The 26135-nt window shown below is 36.3% G+C and overlaps 1 protein-coding gene across 1 annotated transcript; it reads left to right on the top strand.

Moving 5' to 3' along the window:
• The first annotated feature begins 13491 nt into the window (after positions 1-13491).
• LOC107878229 (aconitate hydratase, cytoplasmic) lies at positions 13492-23111 on the top strand. The gene is made up of 20 exons (XM_016725151.2): positions 13492-14048; positions 14880-14984; positions 15648-15808; positions 15888-15980; positions 16519-16704; positions 16924-17085; positions 17871-18015; positions 18115-18257; positions 18337-18393; positions 18587-18666; positions 18755-18830; positions 18976-19161; positions 19238-19305; positions 19397-19515; positions 19602-19723; positions 20453-20551; positions 20637-21116; positions 21288-21386; positions 21475-21717; positions 22797-23111. Exons 1-20 carry the CDS (start codon positions 13790-13792, stop codon positions 22863-22865), a joined length of 2952 nt encoding a protein of 983 aa, XP_016580637.2. The 5' UTR covers positions 13492-13789; the 3' UTR covers positions 22866-23111.
• The last annotated feature ends 3024 nt before the right edge of the window (positions 23112-26135 follow it).

The following is a 26135-nucleotide window of genomic DNA, read 5'->3' as shown; positions in this document are numbered from 1 at the left end:
TAACACAAATCTCGTGAGTCATTATACTTAACTTTAAAATCTATACTCTCTTCTTATTCTCAGTACTCGCAGACTAAAGGAAACTTTAAACAATACTTTCAAACTCATGCTTTTATCTCATGGAGAGTAAAAGTTCTTTAAAACTTAAGGACTCAGAACTTTTAGGAACTTTTTAACACTTGGGAACTCTAGAACTCTTTTAGACTTGGGACACTTGGAACTTGGGATTATATAACTTTGGGAGTTTATTCTAACTAACATAAACCATGTGAGCTACATGGAGTCCAACGTCTTTCCTACGTTAGGGATAGCTGTTCTATCCTTGCCATCGGAGTAGAACCTCATCTTTAGTGATCACTATCTCGGTCTTGGGCCCATAAATCTCGAACCTATGGTGGCACGTAGTTCTAGGGTATGAGACTTTGGAATTATACCCAACTCGGTGCTAAAAACTACTCCCATACTCAGCTCAGAACTCTTAGGAAATCTACCTAAAAAATAACTCACGGGTCTATAATGAAGACCAGAACATAATTCTATTTGCTTCAAATCATACTCAATGAGAATTTCAACTCTATTATGACCAAAGGGCCAAATCTTTCTCAATAATATCAAAGCACTCAATTCATAGGTGCATATAGCACAAAAGTTCATAAAATTACAAATCTCAAGTAGGGCTTAATGACCCATAGTCAAATCTTAAGTTAAAACTCATCAAAATGTATACTAGATGTCATAAAGATTCATAAATCATATAGAAATCTGGAATTTTCAGCAATTTGCCTTAAAATCTCAACATACTCATGTGTTTCAACTTCTAGAACATTGGAACTATTAAAATCTCAAGGAAATAACAATATAGGGCATAAACCCATACTTCAATTTCATGAGAGAATATAGAAAATCATATATTCTTGTAATTAAAACAACTTTTGGGCACAAGAACGAAAGGAGTGTCCTTGTTCAAACCCCACATACCTTAGATTATGACTTGGATGAACAAACTTGTTTGAGACTCTTCTTCTTACTCTTGAGAGAGGGTTCTTGAAGCCTTTGACTTGGGAATCTTGAATCTTAACTCAATTTGTAAAATCTATGGTGAGTTCTTGAAGAGAAGATTTGTTCTTGAGGGAGAAATCCTAGCTCTTGAGATAGTTTAGAATGAATAATGAAGTTATCTGATTTGTATTGGGTATATCGGGGGGTTAAAAGGGTGGAAAAAGACCTAAAAACCCTTTTTAAAATAACTTAAAAATACTGAACGGGGTGTGCGACAGTCCGTCGGTCCCGACCGTCACACCTGGGCCAGATTTGGATTTTCTGCCTCGACTGCAACGGTGAGGTGCGATGGTACGTCGCTAGTCCAACGGTCCATCCGTCCCGCCGTCGTGCTTGGCCAGTAAGCGGACTCATTGCCCCCTCTGCGACGGTGAGGTGCGACAGTTCATCCCTAGTCCGACGGTCCGTCAGCTTTCTCCATCGCACCTGGGCGATTCAACTGCTTTCTGTAAAAATGGCCATATCTTTCTCTTTCGATGTCGGATTTTGACGAAATGGGTATCGCTGGAAAGATAATTCAATTTCCCACAGGATAGGAAGTCATTTTCAGGAAAATTCAACAAGGTTTAAACACTAATCACTTTGGAAGTCACTTCACAATCTTTTAGGGTCGAAATTACACTTCACTTGACACGCTTTAAGGCTCAGACTACGAGGAAACTTTGTGGGGTTTTACAATATCTCCCCCTTGAGAACATTCATCCCCGAATGTCGCTAGTTAGACTAGAACACAGGAAAAACTGAATATACATAGCTGAAGCAATTTGCTAAGCGGGCTCCAAATCTTTCTAAACTCTTGAATACTTCAGAAACTGTAAGAACTTATGTAAAAATAGATACATAGCTGAACTTTAGATTAGAAAGGCTGAATTAGGGAAGGATAATACCTTCGTCTTGATCTGAACTCGCGAGAAGAGGTGCGGGTACTTGGCTCGCATATCTGCTTCTGCCTCCCAAGTAGCCCCCTCAACTGACTGGTTCTGCCACAAAACTTTGACCAAGGGAACCTCTTAGTTCCTCAGTCTATGGATCTGGAAATCTAGGATCTCAACAGGAATCTCATCAAATGAAAGACTGTTCTGAATATCAGAACTCTCTGAAGGATCCACTACAATGGAATCACCAATATACTTCTTAAGCATAGAGACATGAAAGATAGGATGAATAGCTGACAACTTTGCCGGCAAATCAACTTCGTAGGCTACTTTCCCAACAAGGCTCAAAACTCTATAAGGGCCAACATAACGGGGACTAAGCTTCCCCTTCTTCCCAAACCTTTTCACCCCTTTCATGGGTGAAATCTTCAAGTAGACCAAATCACCCACTTCAAACTCAAGATCTCTTCTTCTCACATCGGTATATGACTTTTGACGACTCTGAGCTGTCTTTAACCTTTCTCTAATAAATTTAGCTTTCTCCATAGCCTCAAACACTACATCAGGCCTAATCACAGCAGCCTCACCCACTTCGAACCAACCTATGGGTGATCTACATCTCCTCCCATACAAAGCCTCAAATGGTGACATCTTAATGCTAGCATGGTAACTATTGTTATAGGCAAACTCAATCAATGGTAAGTGTTCATCCCCACTACCTTTGAAATCAAAGGCATACACCATCAACATATCTTCTAAAGTCTGGATGGTCCTCTCAGCCTGACCATCTGTCTGCGAATGAAAAATGAAACTTAAATAAACTTAGGTACCAAGACCCTTCTGAAAAGCTCTCCAAAACTAAGAAGTGAACTGAGTTCCCCTATCCGAGATGATGGACAAGGGAACTCCATCCAACCTGACTAACTCCCGGATATACAATCTATTATAATCCTCATTTGTATAAGATGTATGCTCGAGCGAGAAATGCACGAACTTAGTCAACCTGTCTACAACAACCCAGATCGAATCATGACGACGACGCGAAAGAGGTAAACCAGTCACGAAATCCATATTCACCTCTTCCCACTTCCAAGTAGGTATACCAAACTCTTGCATTGCATCACCAGGTCTTTGGTGCTCTACCTTAAACTGTTGGCACGTTGCACACTTCGCTACAAACTCAATTACATCCTTCTTCATACCACTCCACCAATAGATTTCCCGCAAGTCGCAGTACATCTTGGAAGTGACGGGATGAATAGAGTACCACGTGCCATGCGCTTCAGCCATAATCCTCTGCCTCAAATCATCAACACACGAAATACATAATCCACACTGCAATCTCAACACGCCATCTCCCCCTTGGGAGAAAACGTCTACCTTTTGGTCCTTAACTGACTCCTTCAATCTGACCAAACTAGGATCCCTATCTTGCTTCTCCTTCATTTCTGAAACTAAAGAGGATTTGGAACTACTCTGTACCAAAATATTCCCCTCAGCGGAATCGAGCAACCTAACACCCAGTATACCCAAATAATGCACATCACGAGCTAACTCTTTCTTACCTTTCTTTACATGAGTAACACTACCCATAAACAACCTGCTAAGGGCATCTGCCACTATATTGGCCTTTCCCAGGTGATACAACACACTCATATCATAGTCCTTTAACAACTCTAATCACCTTCTTTGCCTAAGATTCAACTCCCTCTGAATAAACATATATTGCAGACTTTTATGATTAGTAAACACATCAACATGAACACCATAAAGATAGTGTCTCTATATTTTCAAAGCAAAGACCACAACAGCTAATTCAAGATCATGGGTTGGGTAGTTTTTTTTCATGCGGCTTTAGCTCTCTAGATGCATAGGCTATAACGTTACCCCTTTGCATTAACACACAACCCAAACCAACTCTAGAGGCATCACAATACACCATAAAACCATCCGTACTATCAGGCAAAGTCAACACAGAGGCTGAAGTAAGTCGAGTCTTCAACTCATGAAAACTCTTCTCACAGAAATCTGACCACCAGAACTTAACTTTTTTTTGGGTCAACCGAGTCATGGGAGACACAATAGAAGAGAAACCTTCGACAAAATGGCGGTAGTATCCAGCTAGACCCAAGAAACTTCTAATATCAGACGGAGAGATAGGTCTAGGCCATTGTCTTACAGCTTCTGTCTTTTGGGGATCAATTCTAATACCTTCGACTGAAATGATATGACCCAGAAAGGCTACTGATCTTAGCTAAAATTCACACTTGTTGAATTTGGCGAACAACTGGTGATCTCTAAGAGTTTGCAAGATAATTCTAAGGTGATCTGCATGGTCATTCTCAGTACAGGAGTAAACAAGAATATCATCTATGAACACTATGACAAACATATCAAGATAGTGCTTGAACACTCGATTCATGAGGTCCATAAAGGCTGGAGCATTGGTTAGCCCGAAAGGCTGTATTTGGAATATCACATTCCCTCACCTTAAGTTGATGATAGTCGGATCTAAGATCTATCTTAGAGAAATAACTTGCACTTTGCAACTGATCAAACAGGTCATTAATTCTCGAAAGAGGATATTTATTTTTGTCTGTAACCTTATTAAGCTGACGATAATCAATGCACATAAACAAAGAACCATCTTTCTTTTGCACGAATAGAACCGGTGCGCCCCAAGGAGAGACACTGGACCTTATGAAACCTTTATCTAAAAGATCTTTCCGTTGTTTTTTCAACTCCTTAAGCTCTACAGGTGCCATACGGTAGGGAGGAATAGAAATAGGCTGAGTGTCGGGAAGAAGGTCAATCCCAAATTCTATTTCTCTATCGGGATGTACCCCTAGGAGATCTTTCGAAAAAATATTAGGGAACTCATTAATAATGTTGACTGACCAAATAGTTGGAGCCTCAAACTTAGTGTCTTTAACTCTAACTAGGTGATAGATGCAACCTTTGGATATTAGCTTTTTGGCTTTGAGATAGGAGATAAAATGACTCTTGGGAGATACTGAACTCTCGGACCACTCAAAAATTGGTTCATTAGGAAACTAAAACTTGTCCACAGGGGTACGACAGCCTATAGATGCATAACAAGAATGAAGCCAATCTATCCCAAAATAAGGTCGAAATCCACCATATCCAACTCTATCAAATTAGCAAGTATGACTCTATGAAGAATAGTAATAGGATATTCTTATACACTTGCTTGGCAATAACTGACTCCCCTACCCTACTAGAGTAGAAACTAGGAAAGGCTCGGGGATCTTTTTGGGACATATTTCAAAATTCACAGTTACTAGTAGGGTCATATAAGAGAAACTTGACCCGGGGTCCAGCAACACATAAACATTAAAGCAAGAAACACGGAGCATACCAGTAACAACATCGGGAGAATCCTCCTATTCCTGATGGGATGGTAAGGCATAGAATCTGTTCTAGCGTTGACCACCAATAGTACTGGATGAAACACCCTGAGCAGGGATGGGACGGGCTACAAGAGATGGTGCACTAGTAATCTGTATCTGAGGTCGGACATCTCTGTTCCCTTGCCTAGCATGCGGGAAATCTCTAAGTTTGTGGCCCAGCTTGCCACAACCAAAACAACCCCTCCGGTTTGCTAAACACTCATCGGGATGGTCCCTTCCACACTTAGCACAAGAAAGATAGCGGGGTCTGTTACTTACACTATTCTGCGACCTAGACATATAAGACCTGTCCCCTTGCTCCTGCCTTCCTCTAGGCATGAGAGCACTAGCTGATGAAGGCGCTGGCATAGATGAATGGTTCTGGAACTGTGGACGGTTCTCTCCATGGGACCTAGCCTGACCATACTCATGCTGCTCGGATCTAGCCTTCTTGTTACCCCTCACTCTCTCTTTCTCTCTTATCTTATCTGCCTCTATCTGTTGTGCATGTATTATCAACCTAGACAGATCTATATCCCTATTTAGCATTGAAGTCCTACACTCTTGAAGCACCAAACCAGAAATATCTGTCACAAACTTACTCATACTAGCTCGGGTGCTAGTAATCAAATCAGGAGCAAACTTGGCTAACTGGTTGAACTTCAGGCAGTACTCCTTAACAGTCATAGAGCCCTACCTTAAGTTCATAAACTCCTCAATCTTCGCTTTCCTTATCTTAAGCGGGAAGAACTTGTCCAAGAATATATCTTGGAATACCTGGCAAGTCATAGGAACTGCATCCTCGCCTCTACCCTTCCTCCACGCAACCACCCAATCATAAGCAATATCTTTCAACCTGTAAGACGCCAGCTCAACACTTTCTTTCTAAATACGCATCACCTGTGTGATCTTTCTCACCTCCTCAAGGTATAACTGTGGTTCCTCACCTACCTTAGACCCATAAAACTCTAGCAAATTCATCCGCATAAAATCACAAATACTAGTATCAACCAAATTACCTCCCTGCTAATTTGGAACTGCGACCTGGTTATTGGCCTGAACATTGGCGGTGACTGCTTGGGCTAACGCCTAAAACGCTGCCCAAAACTCAGCATGAGACACTGTCTCATTCAAGGGATCAACAAGCTGGGGTTGCTCATTATTATTTCTGCAGGCGTTCGCTCTTCGGGAAGGCATTTTCTGAAATAGAAGAGCACAAATTATTAGATGAAAGGGACAACTGTAGGCCCGATAGAATTTGAAAGAAAGAAACAACCTTTTTCCTAGAACGTCTTGTAGCCTTTTTCTCATAGATGTGGTGCGCTACACACCTATGATCAAGACTCTACTTAACGCAGCTTGTCAGACTCCCTAGGACTCCTTAAACCTTAGGCTCTGATACCAAGTTTGTAACGCCCCAAAATCTCATCCCGGAGCGTCACACAGTGCTTAAGGCTACAATTAGCCCCAAGCTAACCCTTCGAGCCTGCTACTATCTCTATCTCTCACTTTGGGATATTAAGTCAAGAAATAAGGCTATAATATATCATCTCAAAACTGAAATAAACTGGAAAACATAGTCTGAAATATAACATACTTAGAGTCTAAAACACAATTGCTAGTCTAGTCTGACAAAACCTCTACTACTTAAACTGAAGAGCCATTGGGACAAACCCCCAACTAACACGGACTGATATAAAAGCAATAACAACTGAGAATCTGAGAAAAATAGGTCCTTGAACCATGAGGACTCACCAACTGTGGAATGTAGGAAAGGGACTCGAAAATCATGGTCACTGTTGAGACTGAGCACCTGAACCTACATTATGGGACAATGTAGCATAGACGTATATGTGGATCAACACTTTGGGAATGTACTGAGTATATGGGGGTGTATGTATTTACATAAAACAATATCAATACTCTTTAATAAAATCATGCATGCAAATAGGAATGACTCACATAGTTGAATAAGTCTGAAGTATAAAACTCATGAATCATGAATAGTGAAGCATGTAACACAAATCTCGTGTGTCATTATACTTAACTTTAAAATCTATACTCTCCTCTTATTCTCAGTACTCGCTGACTAAAGGAAACTTTAAACACTACTTTCAAACTCATGCTTATATTTCGAATCGATATAAAAGCAATAACAACTGAGAATCTGAGAAAAGTAGGTCCTCAAACTATGAGGACTCACCAATTGTGGAATGTAGGAAAGGCACTCTGAAATCACGGTCACTGCAGAGACTAATCACCTGAACCTACATTATAAGACAATGTAACACACAGACGTATATGTGGATCGGCACTTTGGGAATGTACTAAGTATATAGGGGGTGTAAGCGTTTACATAAAACAATATCAATACTCTTTGATAAAATCATGCATGCAAATAGGAAAAACTCACATAGTTTGAATAAGTCTGAATTATAAAACTCATGAATCATGAATAGTGAAGCATGTAACACAAATCTCGCGAGTCATTATACTTAACTTTAAAATCAATACTCTTATCTTATTCTCAGTACTCGCAGACTAAAGGAAACTTTAAATAATACTTTCAAACTCATGCTTTTATCTCATGGAGAGTAAAAGTTCTTTAAAACTTAAGGACTCAGAACTTTTAGGAACTTCAACACTTGGGAACTTAGAACTCTTTTAGGCTCGAGATACTTGAAACTCGGGATTATATAACTTTGGGAGTTTCTTCTAACCGACATAAACCATGTGAGCTACATGGAGTCCAACATCTTGCCCACGTTGGGGAGAGCTGTTCTATCCTTGCCATCGGAGTAGAACCTTATCTTTAGTGATCACTATATTGGCCTTGGGCCCATAAATATCAAACCTATGGTGGCATGTAGTTCTGGGGTTTGAGACCTTGGAATCATACCTAACTCGATGCTAAATACCACTCCCATACTTAGCTCAGAACTCTTAGGAAATCTACCTCAAAAATAATTCAAGGGTCTATAATGAAGACCAAAACATAATTCTATTTGCTTCAAATCATACTCAATGTGGGTTTCAACTGTATTATGACCAAAGGGCCAAATCTTTCTCAATACTATCAAAGTACTCAATTCATGGGTGCTTATAGCACAAAAGTTCATAAAATTACAAATCTCAAGTAGGGCTTAGTGACCCATAATCAAATCTCTAGTTAAGACACATCAAAATGCATACTAGATGTCATAAAGGTTCATAAATCATATAGAAATCTGGAATTTTCAGCAATTTGCCTTAAAGTCTCAAGATACTCATGTATTTCAACTTCTAGAACATTGGAACTATTAAAATCTCAAGGAAATAACAACATAGGGTATAAACCCTTACTTCAATTTCATGAGAAAACATAGAAAATCATATATTTTTATAATTAAAACAACTTTTGGGCACAAGGATGAAAGAAGTATCCTTGTTCAACCCCCACATACCTTAGATTATAACTTGGATGAACAAACTTGTTTGAGACTCTTGTTCTTACTCTTGAGAGAGGGTTCTTGAAGCCTTTGACTTGAGAACCTTGAATCTTAACTCAATTTGTAAAATCTATGGTGAGTTCTTGAAGAGAAAATTTGTTCTTGAGGGAGAAACCCTAGCTCTTGAGATGGTTTGGAATGAATAATGAAGTCATCTGATTCATATTGGGTATGTCAAGGAGTTAAAAAAGTGGAAAAAGACCAAAAAACCCTAAACGGGGTGTGCAACGGTAGGTGTGACGGTTCGTCGCTGGGGCGACGGTCCGTCGATCCTGACCGTCGCACCTGGGCCAGATTTAGACTTTCTGTCTCTACTGCGATGGTCCGTTGCTAGTCCGATGGTCCGTCGGTCCTGCCGTCGCGCTTGGACAGTAAGCGGACTCACTGCCCCCTCTGCAATGGTGAGGTGCGATGGTCCATTGCTAGTCCGACGGTCCGTCGGCCCTCTCCGTCGCACCTGGGCGATTCAACTGCTTTCTGTAAAATGGCCATATCTTTCTCTTTCGATGCCGGATTTTGACAAAATGGGTATCGTTGGAAAGATAATTCAATTTTCCACACGACAGAAAGTCATTTTTAGGAAAATTTAACAAGGTTTAAACACTAATCACTTTGGAATTCACTTCACAATATTTTAGGACCAGAATTACACTTCACTTGACATGCTCTAAGGCTTAGACTATGAGGAAACTTTGCGGGGTATTACAAGTATAAACGTACATTTGCACATCTCCAACTTTAATCTGGTATTTTTAAATACCATACCGGACCGAAGTTTAATTTACCGAATCAATGTTTATAAGTATGATATGTGGTATCTACGTTCAAATGCCGATTACCAAATTGCAGAACTCAAATTTTAAAAATATCAAACCGAATATTGAATACTCACCCCTATTTGTAAATCCATAAAATTTTCAATAAGATTCAAAGAGATTTTATCTGGGATGATTGTGCTGAGAAAAGGAAGTTTCACTTTCTTAATTGGAATGTGCTAGCTACTTATAAATCTCAGGGTGGACTTGATCTCCACAAGAGTGGGTTCAAGAATAAAGTATTTCATACAAGTCTTTATGGCGACTGTTCAAAAATTACAACAGCCTTTGGGATTAAATTTTTTTCTCTAAATACTATATCCCTACCCCTGGTAGGATAACCCACACCACAAGACTTGTGTCTAGAACATGGAAAAGAATCCAGAAAGAATGGGATAACTGTACTAAAAGTATCAGTTGAAAGGTCAATAGAGGAGACAAGGTTAAATTTCTAGAGGACAACTCAACCCCTCACTTTAGAAGCATTAGGAATCCTGTCCAAGGACTCGGAACAGACATGATTACCAATAGTAACCTCTTCATAGATGGGAAATGGAATTTCACTAACTTATCCTTTGAAATTCCCAACATATCAAGGATATCATTCTAAGCCTCTCATTGCCTCAGTCCAGTAATGAAGAGGACAAACCTGTTTGAAGCCTTACAAACAATGTCACTTTCTCCACTAGTAGTATGTACAACTGCCTCAGAAACATAGATCAACAAAATTCTTGAATCAATGAATTTCAACTTATGTAAAAGTTCATAGCCCGTAACAAAGTGAAAACGTTTCTTTGGTTCTTATAACACAATAGGATTCCTACCAATGGCTGCCTCAACAACATTGGCGTTAATATCCCTGCCCAATGTCAGGTGTATACCAGCCATAAAAAAACTACCAGCCATATTTTCTTTCATTGCCAAAATGCTAAATACTTCTAGATTAGCTTGACAAACAAAAACAGTTATAGTCTATCTCATACCTGGAAAATCATTAACTCTAATAATTGGATTAACTTGTGAAAGGGCCTTAAAGGAAAGCCTTTTAGTACCTGGCTTCCTGGGATACACTCTTTTCGTACTACCTCTAGGTCAATTGGCTAATCAGGAATGATAACACTCTCAACAACAAAAACAACCTCAGCACTGTCAACAATGCTATTGTCTTTACTTCAAAATTAATTTTACTTGCAAGAGACAATAACATTGCTAACACACCCCAAACTGTCGTTGATGTCAAATGAAAAGCTCCTAACCTTGGTTGCCTAAAGCTGAACAATAATGGGTCAGCCTCTGCTAACCCTGGTGCAGATAAACTTGGAGGGGTCTTCAGAGACCATACAGGAAGTGGGTGCTTGGTTACTACGAGCCCATTCCCCACATCTCTTCCACTATGGTATAACTACTCGCGTTAAGACAAGAACTAATAATAGCAAAGACTTGCAACATTAAATACCTTGCCATTATTCATATAGTGACTAATGATCATCTTTTTTATCATAATATTATTGTTGAGTGCAGGACATTACTAGCAGATATGGATGCGGCCCTTCTAATTTACGAAAAGACCAATAATTCTATCTACAATGCCTTTTTTTGTAACAGACTGGGCTGTAGTTGATAGCTCAGAAATACTCTTTAGACGTACTGTTAAAAATTCTGTTATTAACCTATCGGACCAAAATATAACCCCAAATAATATATTTTTGGCTCCTACTTTTACTAGGAGCACAAACCCCTAACCTCTTAGGGGTCGTTTGGTAGAGTGTATTGGAAAACTAATGCATACATTAGTTTAATGTGTATTACTAATACCTTGTTTGGTATACTTTTGCACCCTATGTATAACTAACGCTTACATTACTTATACACTCTATTGTGTATTAAGGTGTGTATTACTAATATCCCAAAATCTATGGTATTAGCAATGCAATGGATCTAATACATGCATTAACATGATTAAACACACTATTATCATTCAAAAAAAAATTCACATCCTTTCCAACATATATATATGGATGATATTTTTGTAAATTTTTTTTTTTTAGAAATTATTTAATACAGGTTATTTTTAATACATCAAACCAAATACTGCATAAGAAAAATACAAGCATAGCTAAACACAAACATTACTAACACACCACATTTTGCATTATTCTTATACACTCTACCAAACGACCCCTTAATGCTATAAAATTATGCCAGGTTCACCCCCGCCCCCCCCCCCCCCCCCCAAAAAAAAAAAAAACTACACACATGATACCTAAATTTATCCTTTAAATATTATATAAAATAATAACGATAAAAAAACTAGAGTAAAGCATCTAGTACTCTTAAACTATGACTAAATTTGCTTCGACACACTTTAATTTCACGAGAATTCTATTCCCTCCCTCCTCCCCTAACTAAATTTTAGCATATTTTTGTCATTCTTTTTAGTTGACGTGACATCTTTGTCGTGCATCTCATTTTTATGTAATATAATAGTCAAGTCAGTACGAAAAGATACAAAAATATATTAAAATTGAGTTCAGTGGTAATATGACTACTGTAAAATTAAAAAGTGTCGTAATAACTTTGACCATAATTTAGAGCTACTCGATGCTTATCTCAAAAAACTATAAAATATAATACAACAAACAAAGTAGCTGTTTGGCTATGAAAATTACTTTTTTTTCGGAGTTGGAGTTGGAGTTGTGTTTAACCATGTCTTTTTGATTTTTTTTTTGTAAACTTTTGAAAAATCTTTTTTAAATATAATTTTATGCCCTCAACTTTTACAAATTATCAAAATCACTCAACTACTAATTTACCTACTAACAAACAACCAAATGTTGAGAAAATAATTTATATGTCTTCAATTGATAAAATAATTAACAACAAATTAATTATTATGATTGTTATTCTTCTAAAATTTGAATAAAAATATCACAAGCACGAGCTAAATAAGTTTATCTAACCATAATCGATTGAATAGAGAAAATATATTTTGATAGATATGATTGATGGATATAAATATATTTTTTATATTCTTAAATTTGTTGATGAAAATTCTTAATTATTTTCACTTGAATTAATTATTTTATTGAATTTGGTCATTTTAAAAAAATATACGAATGAATTATTTCTGCATAGATTAGTGCTAATTTTTTGCTTTTTCTTTATTGATGATATTGATTTTCCTTGAATATTGTTGTATCGTAAATATGGATCGTTACATTATGTTTGATATGCGACTTTATTGACCACTTTTTAATAATTTATTAAAATCATAATAGCCATTATATGACATATGCAGAAAATTCGAATGGCAAGAAAAAAATTAAATTTCTCATTTTTAAATAACATAATGTACTAGGCCTTATATTTCTATAATATAGTTGATTCAAAACAAAAGTTGATATATTTTCGCCATAGATTGCCATTTACTTCACGTTAGTAAATTTTGGTTAAAAGAAAAAAAAAGATTAGAATATCTGTAACAATTAAAAATAATGTTGTATCATAGAAAATAAATAATAATTTTTTTCTTGGTGGTTGGTTGTAGTTATAAGAGGATTTTGTGTAAAAATTTAAAGATTGAAGTTATATGTAATAATAATGAAAGTTGAAAATGGAAGTGAAAAATTGTGGAAATAACAAAAAATTATTTTCACATTTTGAAATTCAACTTCGAAATAATTTTTTAAATTTTTATGATCAAACACCACAATTTTTGAAAAAATAAAAAAAGTGATTTTTTTTTTTTCTGAAAAAAGGATATTTTTTTTTATGGCCAACGGGCCCAAAGAGTCAGCATCACAACATCCTTAAAAGTTCGTGAATTCCCCTTTCGGATCAACTCAAAATTCTTAGGCATTAGAATCCAAAATCCCAGTGTATTCTCTTTTCTACTCAAATCATTAGTCATATTCATCACAATTTCTGCCAATTTTTTTTTGTGTTTTCTTCTTCGATAATAACTAACACACGACCCTTAGCCGCCTCCACACGCCTTAGTCCCTACCCAGCTACCCCATTAACCCCTCACCCTCAACCCCACCCCTTCAATCACCAAATACCCCATCTGCCCTACCCACCTAACCCCAACTCGACATTATTGTTCGAAAAATCTCTGTATATATATATATATATATACAGTAATGTACGTTTTTTCTTCTTCTTGTGTTCACGTCAACCCAACATTTTACCCTTGTTCTTCTAAATCCTCTTCACTATCTACATCTGTTTCTTCATCCTCTTGTCGTGCTTTTCGACCTACTGGGTCTTCCTATTTCCGATCCATACGGTGGAGCTACGGCGTTAACTGGAAATCTCCCATCACTCTTAAAGCTCACATCAGAGCTTCCCTCGCTACCCCTCTGAATCTCAATAGTTTCAATCGAAAACTCGTTACCATGGGTGGGTATTTTCGTCATTTTACCTTCCCGATTCACCATTTTTAATTGGATTTGTTGTAAATTATACAATTTTTTAAAATTTTATTTCAGATTCATAATGAATCTTCACAATATTACTTTTTTTTTTTTTACTGAATTTGCTGTATTAAGAAAAGTGGGTTGTTGTGATTTGTTAATCTGAAGTCTTTTGTGATCTATGTTTCTTGGACTCTTTAAAAATGTGAAAAGTGTGTCGGATTCTACTAAAGTAATGTATTTTTGGAGAATCTGACTTGGCCACTGCCCACACATTCAGTATCGAAAGTGAAGAGTCCGTGCAACTTAGCTTGTGATAATATTGTTCTTAACATAAAGAAAGTTCAGTGTAAAAATCTAAGATTTGTAGAATGGAATCATGGTGTGTGTCGGATTCTCCAAAAAGCAATGTATATTTGGAGAATCTGATACGGGTGCAACCTTAACTTGTGAATCATGGATCACGGGTAATCTTAGTAGCTCAGTTGGTTGAATTGGAATTCGATTTCCCACCTTATAATCTCTTTTTTTTTTTCCATGATCTACCAAAAGCTAGAAATAATTAAATCTTTTTGGCTTTTATTACATTAGAAAAGAAGTGGATTAGATTTTTTTTTAAATACTTTTCAATTTGACTAAGGTAGGTGGACAATTGAATTTGACCCAAGATATTTTTTCTTTTGACGTTTGTATTTTTTGTTTGGGTATTTGTTGAATTGTTTAATAATGTTTTTGATATGCTGTCACTAAATGACTCGTTAGACACTTGATCCATAAAGAAAATTAAGAATCTGATACTGTTTGTTAATGGATTCAGCTTCAGAGAACCCATTTAATGGAATCCTCACCAGTCTTCCCAAGCCCGAAGGTGGTGAATTCGGGAAGTACTATAGCTTACCTGCTCTGAATGATCCCCGAATTGGTAAGTACTATAGCCTAGCTAACCATATATTTTTTTATATATAAATTATAATAAAGTACTTTTTTTTTTTTCGTTGTGATGTGTATAACATGACATGTTCCATTGCTTGAATTTGTTAATTTGTATCCACCTGTTGTATTTTATTTGATGACTTAAGAGTATCATATTTTTGTTTGTTTTCTATACTGTTAGTTGTCTTGTGCCGGGGGTCTATTGGAAACAACCTCTCTACTTCATTGAGGTAGTGGTATGGACTGCGTACACTTTACCCCCAGACCCTACTTTGTGGGAATACATTGGGTCTGTTTTTGTGACATAAAGTATCATATTTCTTATTTGAGATTAATGGTTAATTCCTTCCATGTATCATTGCCTAGGTTTGGTATTAGACCCCTTCCAAGTCCTTCTGGAATCTTAGTATCTTAGTTGTTTAGCTACCAACCAGAACTTTCATCTTGTTGGTGAGAGTTTGATTCCCACCTTGTGATCTCCTCCCCCCACCCCTATTTTTAATTAAAAAAAATGCCTTCTTTTTTCCCCATTCTTATTTTCGTTTCAGGTTGAAATTAATGACTTTTGAATTTTGCGTTGTTGAAGTGCTTGATATCACAGTCTGCTAATTTCCAGTTTACTGACGTTTCCTTGGTTTTGTTATTGTAACAGACAAGCTGCCATATTCTATTAGAATTCTTCTTGAATCAGCAATCCGTAATTGTGATAACTTTCAAGTCAAAAAGGAAGATGTTGAGAAGATCATTGACTGGGAAAATACTTCGCCGAAGCTAGCGGAAATACCGTTTAAGCCAGCCCGAGTTTTGCTGCAAGTATGCATTTCTCCAAATTAAAATGAAAAAAAAATGTTATTCGAGGTGTAACAGTTTTCATCTTAACTGTTTTTGCCAGGATTTTACTGGTGTACCAGCTGTTGTGGACCTTGCTTGCATGCGCGATGCCATGAACAAGCTTGGCAGCGATGCTGACAAGATTAATCCATTGGTATTCATTTCTTTTAAGTTTAGCTCATGTTGGCAAAGTTTCTTACAGTGTGCTTTGTCACCTTTAATGGTCAATGTTGAAACAACTAAGACGTGTTTCTTTCAAATTTTTGAAGTGAAGGTTCAACCGATATTTTATTCAATTTTTGCATGAACTGTTTTTCGACCAAACACGAAGAAAGAAAAATTAATTTTCTTGGCGTTTGTTTAAAAGTTTGTTTAAAAGAAAGTTTCTGCAAAAAGGTGAACTTTTTCCAGAACAAGTTTTTCAATATTTTAAAGCAACAGATCCTAATTAATGCATTCCATGGATTTTATAATTTGGATATATAATCATTGAAATGCTTTCTTCTTATTTTGTTTGTAGTGCTTATGTATCAAGGACTTAGTCATCACTAATTATAATAGGTTTGAGGTCACTGGTATCTACTAATAAAAAATATTGAGGTCATTGTTACAGTTCTTCTATCGGTCTTTTAATAGATTCTTCGACTTCACGATGATGTATCTTATTTTTTATTCGTTCGGTATATTTTCAGGTGCCGGTAGATCTAGTAATTGATCATTCTGTTCAAGTTGATGTGGCAAGGTCAGAAAATGCAGTCCAAGCTAATATGGAACTAGAATTCCAGAGGAACAAGGAGAGGTTCGCCTTTCTTAAGTGGGGTTCTAATGCTTTCCGCAACATGCTTGTTGTTCCACCAGGTTCTGGTATTGTGCATCAGGTATTGTACCTAACTTAAAGGGGCTAGTTCTACTGCTGTGCACATTGAATGTAACATCTGTGCTAGACTGTAGCTCTTTTAAAGTTTCTTTTCTTTATATTTTCTTATCTTTCTTCCGTAGAGGAAATGCATTGATATTCCTGGATTTACATTTACTATATTCATCCCAGGATATGATATTCCTGAACTGATTAACTTTTGGCACCACAATTTTATTAGGTGAATCTTGAATACCTTGGAAGAGTCGTCTTTAACAGGGAAGGTTTGCTCTATCCAGATAGTGTTGTCGGAACAGATTCCCACACCACTATGATCGACGGGCTGGGAGTTGCTGGCTGGGGTGTTGGAGGTATTGAAGCAGAAGCTACAATGCTTGGTCAGGTATGAAACCACGAATGTCATAAGGGATTGTGTATCAAGCTGAAACTTGGAGTAGTCTTCTGTACTTTTCTCATTCTGTGCTTCAGTTAGTAATGTATTTTGAAGTTTGACTATCAACAGACCTCATATTACTTCTTTCATACAGATTTTCACTGTACTCCTTTTATTTTGGTATGTGCTGAAATTCCTACATTCATGAATCTGAAATTTATCTTTCATGATACACACATAAAACTGGAACTTTACATTCGATCTAAAAGTGGTAAGCGTTCACTTAGAATTTTACATGGAGTTGGACACAGTTAGCTCCACTTATATAGGTCAATTCACCTCAATACGACAATCCTACACTTTTCATCTTTTTTTGAAGAGGTGGAAAGTGAGGGCACTTGCAATTTTACATGGACATATTCAGCTCTCTTCCTAAAGTTTTCATTAAGATGGAATAGAGGCTGATGCATTCATGTGTTTGTTTGCCTCTTCCGAATTACATGCAATGGGTTCCCCTTGACTCTAAGAGGACATAAATTCCTTATGGAGGTTGATGCATTCATTTGTTTGGTTGCCTCTTCTTAATTACATGCAATGTGTTCCCCTTGACTCTAAGAGGACATAAACTCCTTTCTTTTGGCTCTACAATGCTTAGTTGTTCTTTAATTTTGTTATACAATATCTGGAAGTCCAGTTGTGTCTAACTAATTTACAGTAATAATACTAAACAACTGATATTTATGCTAAACTTTCAATGGTCTTTCTTCCCAATGCTACTTTCTGGATGCTCACAGCCAATGAGCATGGTGTTGCCTGGAGTTGTTGGGTTCAAGTTATCTGGGAAATTGTGCAATGGTGTGACTGCCACTGACTTGGTCTTGACAGTCACTCAGATGCTGAGGAAGCATGGTGTTGTTGGAAAGTTTGTTGAATTCTATGGTAAATACAGGGAAATTGCACAAATTACTTACTACTAGTTTCGAAATGGTAAATGGGTTCACCAGAGAAAGACTTGATGGTTTGTTTACGTTTTTTTAGGTGATGGAATGGCTGAACTATCATTGGCTGACAGGGCCACCATTGCAAACATGTCCCCTGAGTATGGTGCTACAATGGGTTTCTTCCCTGTAGATCATGTTACTTTGCAGTATCTGAAATTAACAGGGAGAAGTGATGATACAGTAAGTGTTTAGATACGTGTAAGCATTACCCATGAAGATGAAATGTAAGTTGTAAGATTTTCTAACGACAAAAATTTAGGTGGCAATGATCGAAGCATATCTGCGCGCAAATAATATGTTTGTCGATTATAATGAGGTTGGTCTTCCCTGCTACCCTCAGTTGTGAGTGTCTTTTATTTAAGTACAAGAATCTCTATTGACGGATAAATGAAAGATTTTGTCTAGATATCCTTATCCTTTGTTTTGCGCTTGTCAGAAAGAAAATGAACGGCTGTGTCCTTTTTTCTTCTTTATAATATTCTAAGAAACTCTTCATACTCTAATTTCAGCCTCAACATGAGAAAGTGTACACTTCTTGCTTGTACCTAGACCTCGCTGACGTTGAGCCATGTGTGTCAGGGCCAAAAAGGTATCCTTCATGTCTTTGGTAAACAATCTATTGAATGTGAGGAACATTGTAACAACTTTATAATAGATACTTTTATTTTCCTTTATAGACCTCATGACCGTGTGCCCTTGAAAGAAATGAAGTCTGATTGGCACTCTTGCCTTGAAAACAAGGTCGGATTCAAGGTGAGCAATTACTGTTTTCTACTTTATTCCATTGAATCTCCTCATGATATGAACATGCTGCTCAAACTAATATGAGACTACTGAATTACCAAGGTCAACCTTTGAGTTCCATAAGTGCTAATTTGAGTGGCTCTATTCACTGAAGGGATTTGCTGTGCCGAAAGATGCACAGGAAAAAGTGGTGAAATTTTCTTTCCAAGGGCAAGATGCAGAGCTGAAACATGGAAGTGTTGTTATTGCTGCTATCACAAGTTGCACTAATACATCAAATCCTAGTGTTATGCTAGGAGCAGCCCTTGTTGCAAAAAAGGCTTGCGACTTGGGTCTACAGGTCAGTTCTAGCCTATATACTTACTTTTCTTTAATGGTTTCTTCGTATTTTTTAATGTCATCCTGTTGATATCCAGGTCAAGCCATGGGTTAAAACAAGTCTTGCTCCTGGCTCTGGCGTAGTTACAAAATATTTACTCCAGAGGTATTCTTTATAGTTTCTCAGAGCAAGTTTCTACTTATCCCATCCCTGTGTGTGTGACTATATGTTAAATGTGGTATTTGTTGTGAAACAGTGGGCTGCAGAAGTATTTGAATCAGCAAGGTTTCCATATTGTTGGATATGGTTGCACTACTTGTATTGGGAATTCTGGGGATTTGGATGAATCAGTTTCTTCTGCTATATCAGAAAATGGTAACTCCTTATGATCGCTTGTACTTAGCAGTAGCATTGTCTAGTCTGTCTTTTAGGTGATTATTTGACTTATTCTTGTATGTTAGACATCGTTGCTGCTGCTGTACTTTCTGGAAATCGTAACTTTGAGGGACGTGTTCATCCCTTGACAAGAGCAAACTACCTTGCTTCACCTCCTTTAGTGGTTGCCTATGCTCTTGCTGGCACTGTAAGTAAATGCACCAAGTGATATTATTTATCCTAGGAATTGCTTCTGCCATATATTATATGCTTTCTATAGTGAAAAAAGGGCAGTAGAACACACTTCTAATGAACAAATAAGATGATAATCTATGATAATCAGAAATTTCATCTCAGAATAAGAGTCAAGTTAGACGTGCTGAGTTTGGAATGGGAATTTATATCACCGTGAAGCATGTTACAATAGATACAGGAACAATCTTTCACAGTGAGATGTCTATAGTAATGTTAAAAATGCTCCAAAGACAAATAAGTTTAACATGTTTGTGAAAAGCTGTCAGAATGATGTAGTTGTAAAATAGTTTAAGTATCATTGGAAACTCGTGTCATAATCAGGTTGGTACCAAATAGAAATAGTGAAAGCCTTGAAGGTGAATTTGGTATTTACGCATTAGAAACCTCTTTTGGCATGTTGTATTAAATGATCGATCTCGGCTACTTTCTCTATCATGGGCATCTCTCATAAGTTGGACCATCGATAGTTTAGTCATGACATAGCTTGGCCCAAGCCGTTGGGTTCCAGCACAACTTTGTAAAAAAAAAAAAAAGATTCAAAATGTAGACCTCAATGCTAGAATGATTGCCTGCACACATGATTTCATTGTGAATCCAAGAAGATGCTGAAAAACCATACATCATATGCTATCATCCGCCCATGCTGCCGAGGCACTGACAGAAAACTGTAAATGATTTGCAGGTTGATATAGACTTTGAGAAAGAGCCAATTGGAGTGGGAAAGGATGGCAAGAATGTCTACTTCAGGGATATTTGGCCATCAACTGAAGAAATTGCTGAGGTATCTAGTTAATTAACCTTGTCTACCTACAGGCTACAACTGTTGAAGAAACGAGTAAACTGAAAATGAGGTCTTTCCTTGTTAGGTTGTCCAATCAAGTGTATTGCCAGACATGTTCAAGAATACCTATGAAGCTATTACAAAGGGGAATAACATGTGGAATCAATTGTCAGTACCAGCTGCCAAGCTCTACTCATGGGATCCTAGTTCTACATACATTCACGAGCCACCATATTTCAAGGATATGACCATGGCTCCCCCAGGGCCTCATGGGGTGAAGGATGCTTACTGCTTGCTGAACTTTGGTGATAGTATTACCACAGATCACATTTCACCAGCTGGAAGCATCCACAAAGATAGCCCTGCTGCCAAGTACCTTAATGAGCGAGGTGTTGATCGCAGGGACTTCAACTCATATGGTAGCCGTCGTGGTAATGATGAAATTATGGCTAGGGGTACTTTTGCCAACATCCGCATTGTAAATAAGCTGTTAAATGGGGAAGTTGGCCCAAAGACAATTCACGTTCCCACTGGAGAGAAACTCTCTGTGTTTGATGCTGCAATGGTACTTCACACTTTTCCATTTGCTTATGTTTTTCTACTGCGCCATTCCTTTCCATTTTTTTTAGACAATGTGATAGTCTCCATAGTGCATTCCAATTTTTTTAACAGCATAGTTAATATGTCAGAGTTTTTCTATGATATGCTAACATTTCTTAATACATGGAACTTTTAGAAATACAAGTCCGCTGGGCAAGACACAATAATCTTGGCTGGAGCCGAATATGGAAGTGGAAGCTCCCGAGATTGGGCTGCTAAGGGCCCCATGTTGTTGGTGGGTTTTTCCCTTCTATTTGAATTTGTGTTGATTTCTTCCTATTTCTGTCCTATAGGATTTTCTAATCAGGAAAACTATTTGATAGGGAGTTAAAGCTGTAGTTGCTAAGAGCTTCGAGAGGATTCACCGTAGCAACTTGGTAGGAATGGGAATTGTGCCTCTATGTTTCAAGGCTGGTGAGGATGCAGATTCACTTGGATTGACAGGTCATGAGCGATTTACCATTGACCTCCCAGACAAAATTAGTGAGATCCGCCCAGGACAAGATGTTACTGTACGAACAGACACGGGAAAATCTTTCACATGCGTAGTGCGCTTCGACACTGAGGTAATATTCCACTTCTGTTGTTTTTTCCTGCTGTTTTCCTCTTGGTGTTTGATTATGTGAAAGATATTGATGTGACAATTTATTTTCAAGATGAAACTGCTGCCAATAAGACTAGCAAAGTTTCTTGCACCATATACTGGACCTGCAATTGAATAAAAAAGGTTGAGGTACTGAAGAAAATGGATTGAGGAAAGAAAAGAAAAAGAATAAAGAACAGTTCATGAACATACTATATAGATTGTATCACTTCCCACCTATGGATAAGTTCATCCAAATTTTCATTGCTTGCACGTCCGCTTCCTTAAGACACGTGTTTTAAAAATATATTAATTCCATAACTCATTTTCCCCCTTTCACTTTATAAATATGTAATCCACTAGAGGTAGGTATTTATATCAAAAATCACCTCCAACCTACTAAAGAATTATCAAATCTTTGTTAGTAGCGTTTCTCTATGAAACATAATTGCAGAAAAGAAATACAGGTCGATTAACTATCTATGGTCAAACTTATCTAATAGTCAGACGTATTTGATGTGTTCAGTAGATTAGTTTTGTATTTAAATGAGAAAAACTAGGATTATAAATCCAAAAATGCCGGGTGTCTTGTCGGATCCTTCAAAATGAATGCATTTTTTCATGATTCGACATAGTCGCAATGACATTTTCGAGGAGTCCGAGCAACATAGCTCTCATACTCCATGTGATCTTTTAGATCTACATCCTCCCTTTTATTACATTCAGTAATCATATTGTCACACGCCTATGCATAGGTTACATATGGAGGTCTACATAGGACATGGACAGCCTCCATAACAAATGACTATCTCATTTTATCATCTATATGTGCCACATGCACCCTCAATCAGATGTGACATTGCTAATCTTTTCTCATCTTGTATGAGCGCACATATCCACTACACGACATGCACTTTATGGTGGAGGATATGTTTGCTCTCTGAGATCCAACATTCACTTACATGTAAAATGGTTCTACGGTAGAGATCTCTTGTTCAGTTATCCTTTTGCCATTTATCAGTTCTTTTAACATTGGATTGGCTCTTTGATTTACTTCTATAGGTGGAGTTGGCTTATTTCAACCATGGTGGTATCCTCCCGTACGTCATACGACAGTTGAGTCAGCAATGAAAACACAACAATCAAAATTGGTTATTTACTGAGAGTTTCTCATTTGGTGAAATTTGAGAAGGGAATAATGGATAATGTAATTGCTGGGCGAGGTCATTTTTTGTTACTTGAAACACTGTCAAGCTAATCTTTTAGCTATGATGAGCAGTATATCATCCTCTTCTAGAAATAAAATGTTTATTGTTAAATCTGGAAATTGTAAAACATGCTTTATATCAAATTAGGATGTCGGTTGCTTTGCATTGATATTTTCTTTTTTCTTGTTCATCATTTTCTTTTGGTTGTGTGTTGAGAAACATACCAGCCAGGAGGTTATAGGTTCGAGCCATGAAAAGATCTAAAACAATAATGAAAAGTTAAGATTGTGTATGATAAATTCTTGTGGTTCGACTCTTGCCTAAACCCTGTGCATATCGGGAGCCTTAATGTATCCTTAATGTATCGGGCTGTCTTGTGTCTTCCAGAAACAGATCTTCCAAATCTAATCTAAAAATACACATTTTGTTTTGCTCAAATCAGAGCTATACTACTTGTAGATGAAATAGTCATGATATAAAATTTGGTTTTATTTTATTCAATATTTGATTTGTCTTTTGTCATTTATAACTACCTTTGATATTAATATAATAGTATATCAATTTGTTTGTTTTATTCATCATAGCTTCCTACTTCTTTCAAATGTTTGGAAAATGATTTTCTTGCATGTGATATTTTCTCCACCCCATAAAGGTAGGGAAATATTTTTTGAGTGTACTTTAATCTCTAATCTCAATTATGGTAAAAGTGTGAAACTCGTTATAATTGATGTTTGTCTTTTTTATCCTTCATTAAAAGTCTTTCCTTTAAATAAAATGGTCTTTTCCCTTTTATGATATTAAATATTAATTTAAATTACAAAATTCTATATTAGATGGTTATTTACATTACAAAGTCTTATTCTATTTCAAGTAGGTAATTATAACGTCCAAAATTATGAATGACAAAATCCTTCTATTCTATTTCGAGTAGCTATATGTTTGGTCCTGTATTCAACCCCCCAAAAAGTCGTCTTTTTCCTTTTTATAATATGAAATATCAATTTAAATTGCAAAATCTTATATTGCATAGTTATTCCTCCCCAAAAATTATCTTTTTTCTTTTTATGATATGAAATATTAATTTAGATTGCAAAATCTTATATTACATAATTATTTACATTATTTTTTTTATTTGAATCCTTGACTATTAAGGATTCATCATGTAAGTAGAATCAAAGTGAGATTATAACTTTTTCTTATACATAAATTTGAACTCAATTACTAGATTTTTAATACTATGACAGAATCCAAATAACAGACCAACCCTACAAATTCTCAAACATGGTAATATTATTATGCCGCTATATTCCAATTTAATTGTATCCAAAGCCACAAAGTTCTTACAATTGAGTCAAGATCATCAACCTCTTCTATCTTTGGTATCACAATTTTATAAACAATAATTTATTTCAACACTATGCAAATCTTTTCTTTTTTAGTGATTTATAGTGGATGAAATAGAAGTATTTGAATGTGCGGTCTATAATAGTTTTATCAATTTCAAGTCTATATTACAGCTTGTCCTGTTACTATCTATTATTTCTTTGCATAATATAGGTAGTAGATGAATGTTTAGTCGGACTTTGAGGATATTTTGTGTGAAGGTTAGGTTTAATTTTGTTGTTATGATATCTCTATTATCGTATTACTTTGTTGTAGTTTATAGATGCTATATGAATGTTTGGTCGGGTTTTGAAGAATTTTTGTAAAGGTAAGGTGTAATCGTATTGTTCTTATATATATACTTTTGTTGTTATGATATCTTGATTATCGTATTGCTTTGTTGTAGTTTATAGATGGTATATGAATGTTTGGTCGGGCTTTGAGAAATTTTTGTTTAAATGTTAGGTGTAATCGTATTGTTCTTATTTTTTGTTTAAAGGGTGGTAGATGAATGTTTAGTCGGACTTTGAGGATATTTTGTGTGAAGGTTAGGTTTAATTTTGTTGTTACGGTATCTCAATTATCGTATTGCTTTGTTGTAGTTTATAGATGGTATATGAATGTTTGGTTGGGCTTTGAGCAATTTTTGTAAAGGTTAGGTGTAATCGTATTGTTCTTATATATATATAATTTTGTTGTTATGATATCTCGATTATCGTATTGCTTTGATGTAGTTTATAGATGGTATATGAATGTTTGATCGGGTTTTGAGGAATTTTTGTTTAAAGGTTAGGTGTAATCGTATTTTTCTTATATTTTGTTTAAAAGGTAGGTGTAATCGTACTATTCTGACATTTCAATTATCATTGTATTTTGTTATAATTTATGTTTTATTACTGTGTGTTATTTTTATTATTATCCGTTGTTTCTTGTACTTTCGTTAGGCATTAAGCTCTCAAAGAGATCTCCATATTGTTTGGTGCCCAGTCTATTAAAATCTAAGAGGCAACATCAATCACTTTAGGGTTGTGATATCTTGTGTCCATTAATCGATTACTTTATTGTAATGTTATCTAAAAATTACATTCCGTGCATAATAATGTTGTTTGGCCGTTATTTGTGGTTGTATTACCAGATTCTATTAAATTAGTTGACAGATTAAAGATCTTTTCTATACTAAAAAAATATTCAAATATTTTTCTTGATATCATACATGGCTCTGTGGTGGCAACTCTCTTGTCTAATTAGATGCACTTTCTTCTTATATTTTCAAAAATACTTTATCTTTGGGTTTTAAGTGCAGTCTATCTCTTTCTCCTAATTCTTATCTTTGGGTTTTGTTCACATTCTCTTTAGAAGTTATTTTGTGATCATATGTCGCATATAAGAATATGATGATGCTCCAACTGAACTAAGATAGTTAACTTGTTCTAAAATGTTGGACGAAAATAATATATAACTGAATTACTTTATGTGATTGACAACTTGTAACACAGTGTAGGAGATATTCCACAAGCATAAAAAAAGGAACAAAGATCAAAGTAATCTCCATGATGTTGTAGCAGAAATTATGAATAGTTTACAGTTGTCTAAGAGTAAGACATTCTGAATGTAAAATACCGAATTTTTAAAAATACCTTCTTAGGAATTTGCCCTCATTGTAAGCTATTATCGTTTATTGTGTGTTTCAACTTCACGATGTGGCATATTTAGAGGTATTTTTGCTTTTTCTTGTAAAGATTCTGTTAAGCAAAACTTGATATGTCATCCTCATAGTCACATTCCAAATCATGTTGTAATATGAAAAATA

Source organism: Capsicum annuum, chromosome 9, assembly GCF_002878395.1.
Source record: "Capsicum annuum cultivar UCD-10X-F1 chromosome 9, UCD10Xv1.1, whole genome shotgun sequence".
Taxonomy (NCBI): Eukaryota; Viridiplantae; Streptophyta; class Magnoliopsida; order Solanales; family Solanaceae; genus Capsicum; species Capsicum annuum.
Note: the sequence above shows the minus strand (reverse complement) of the source record. Positions and strands in the feature narration are given on the sequence as shown.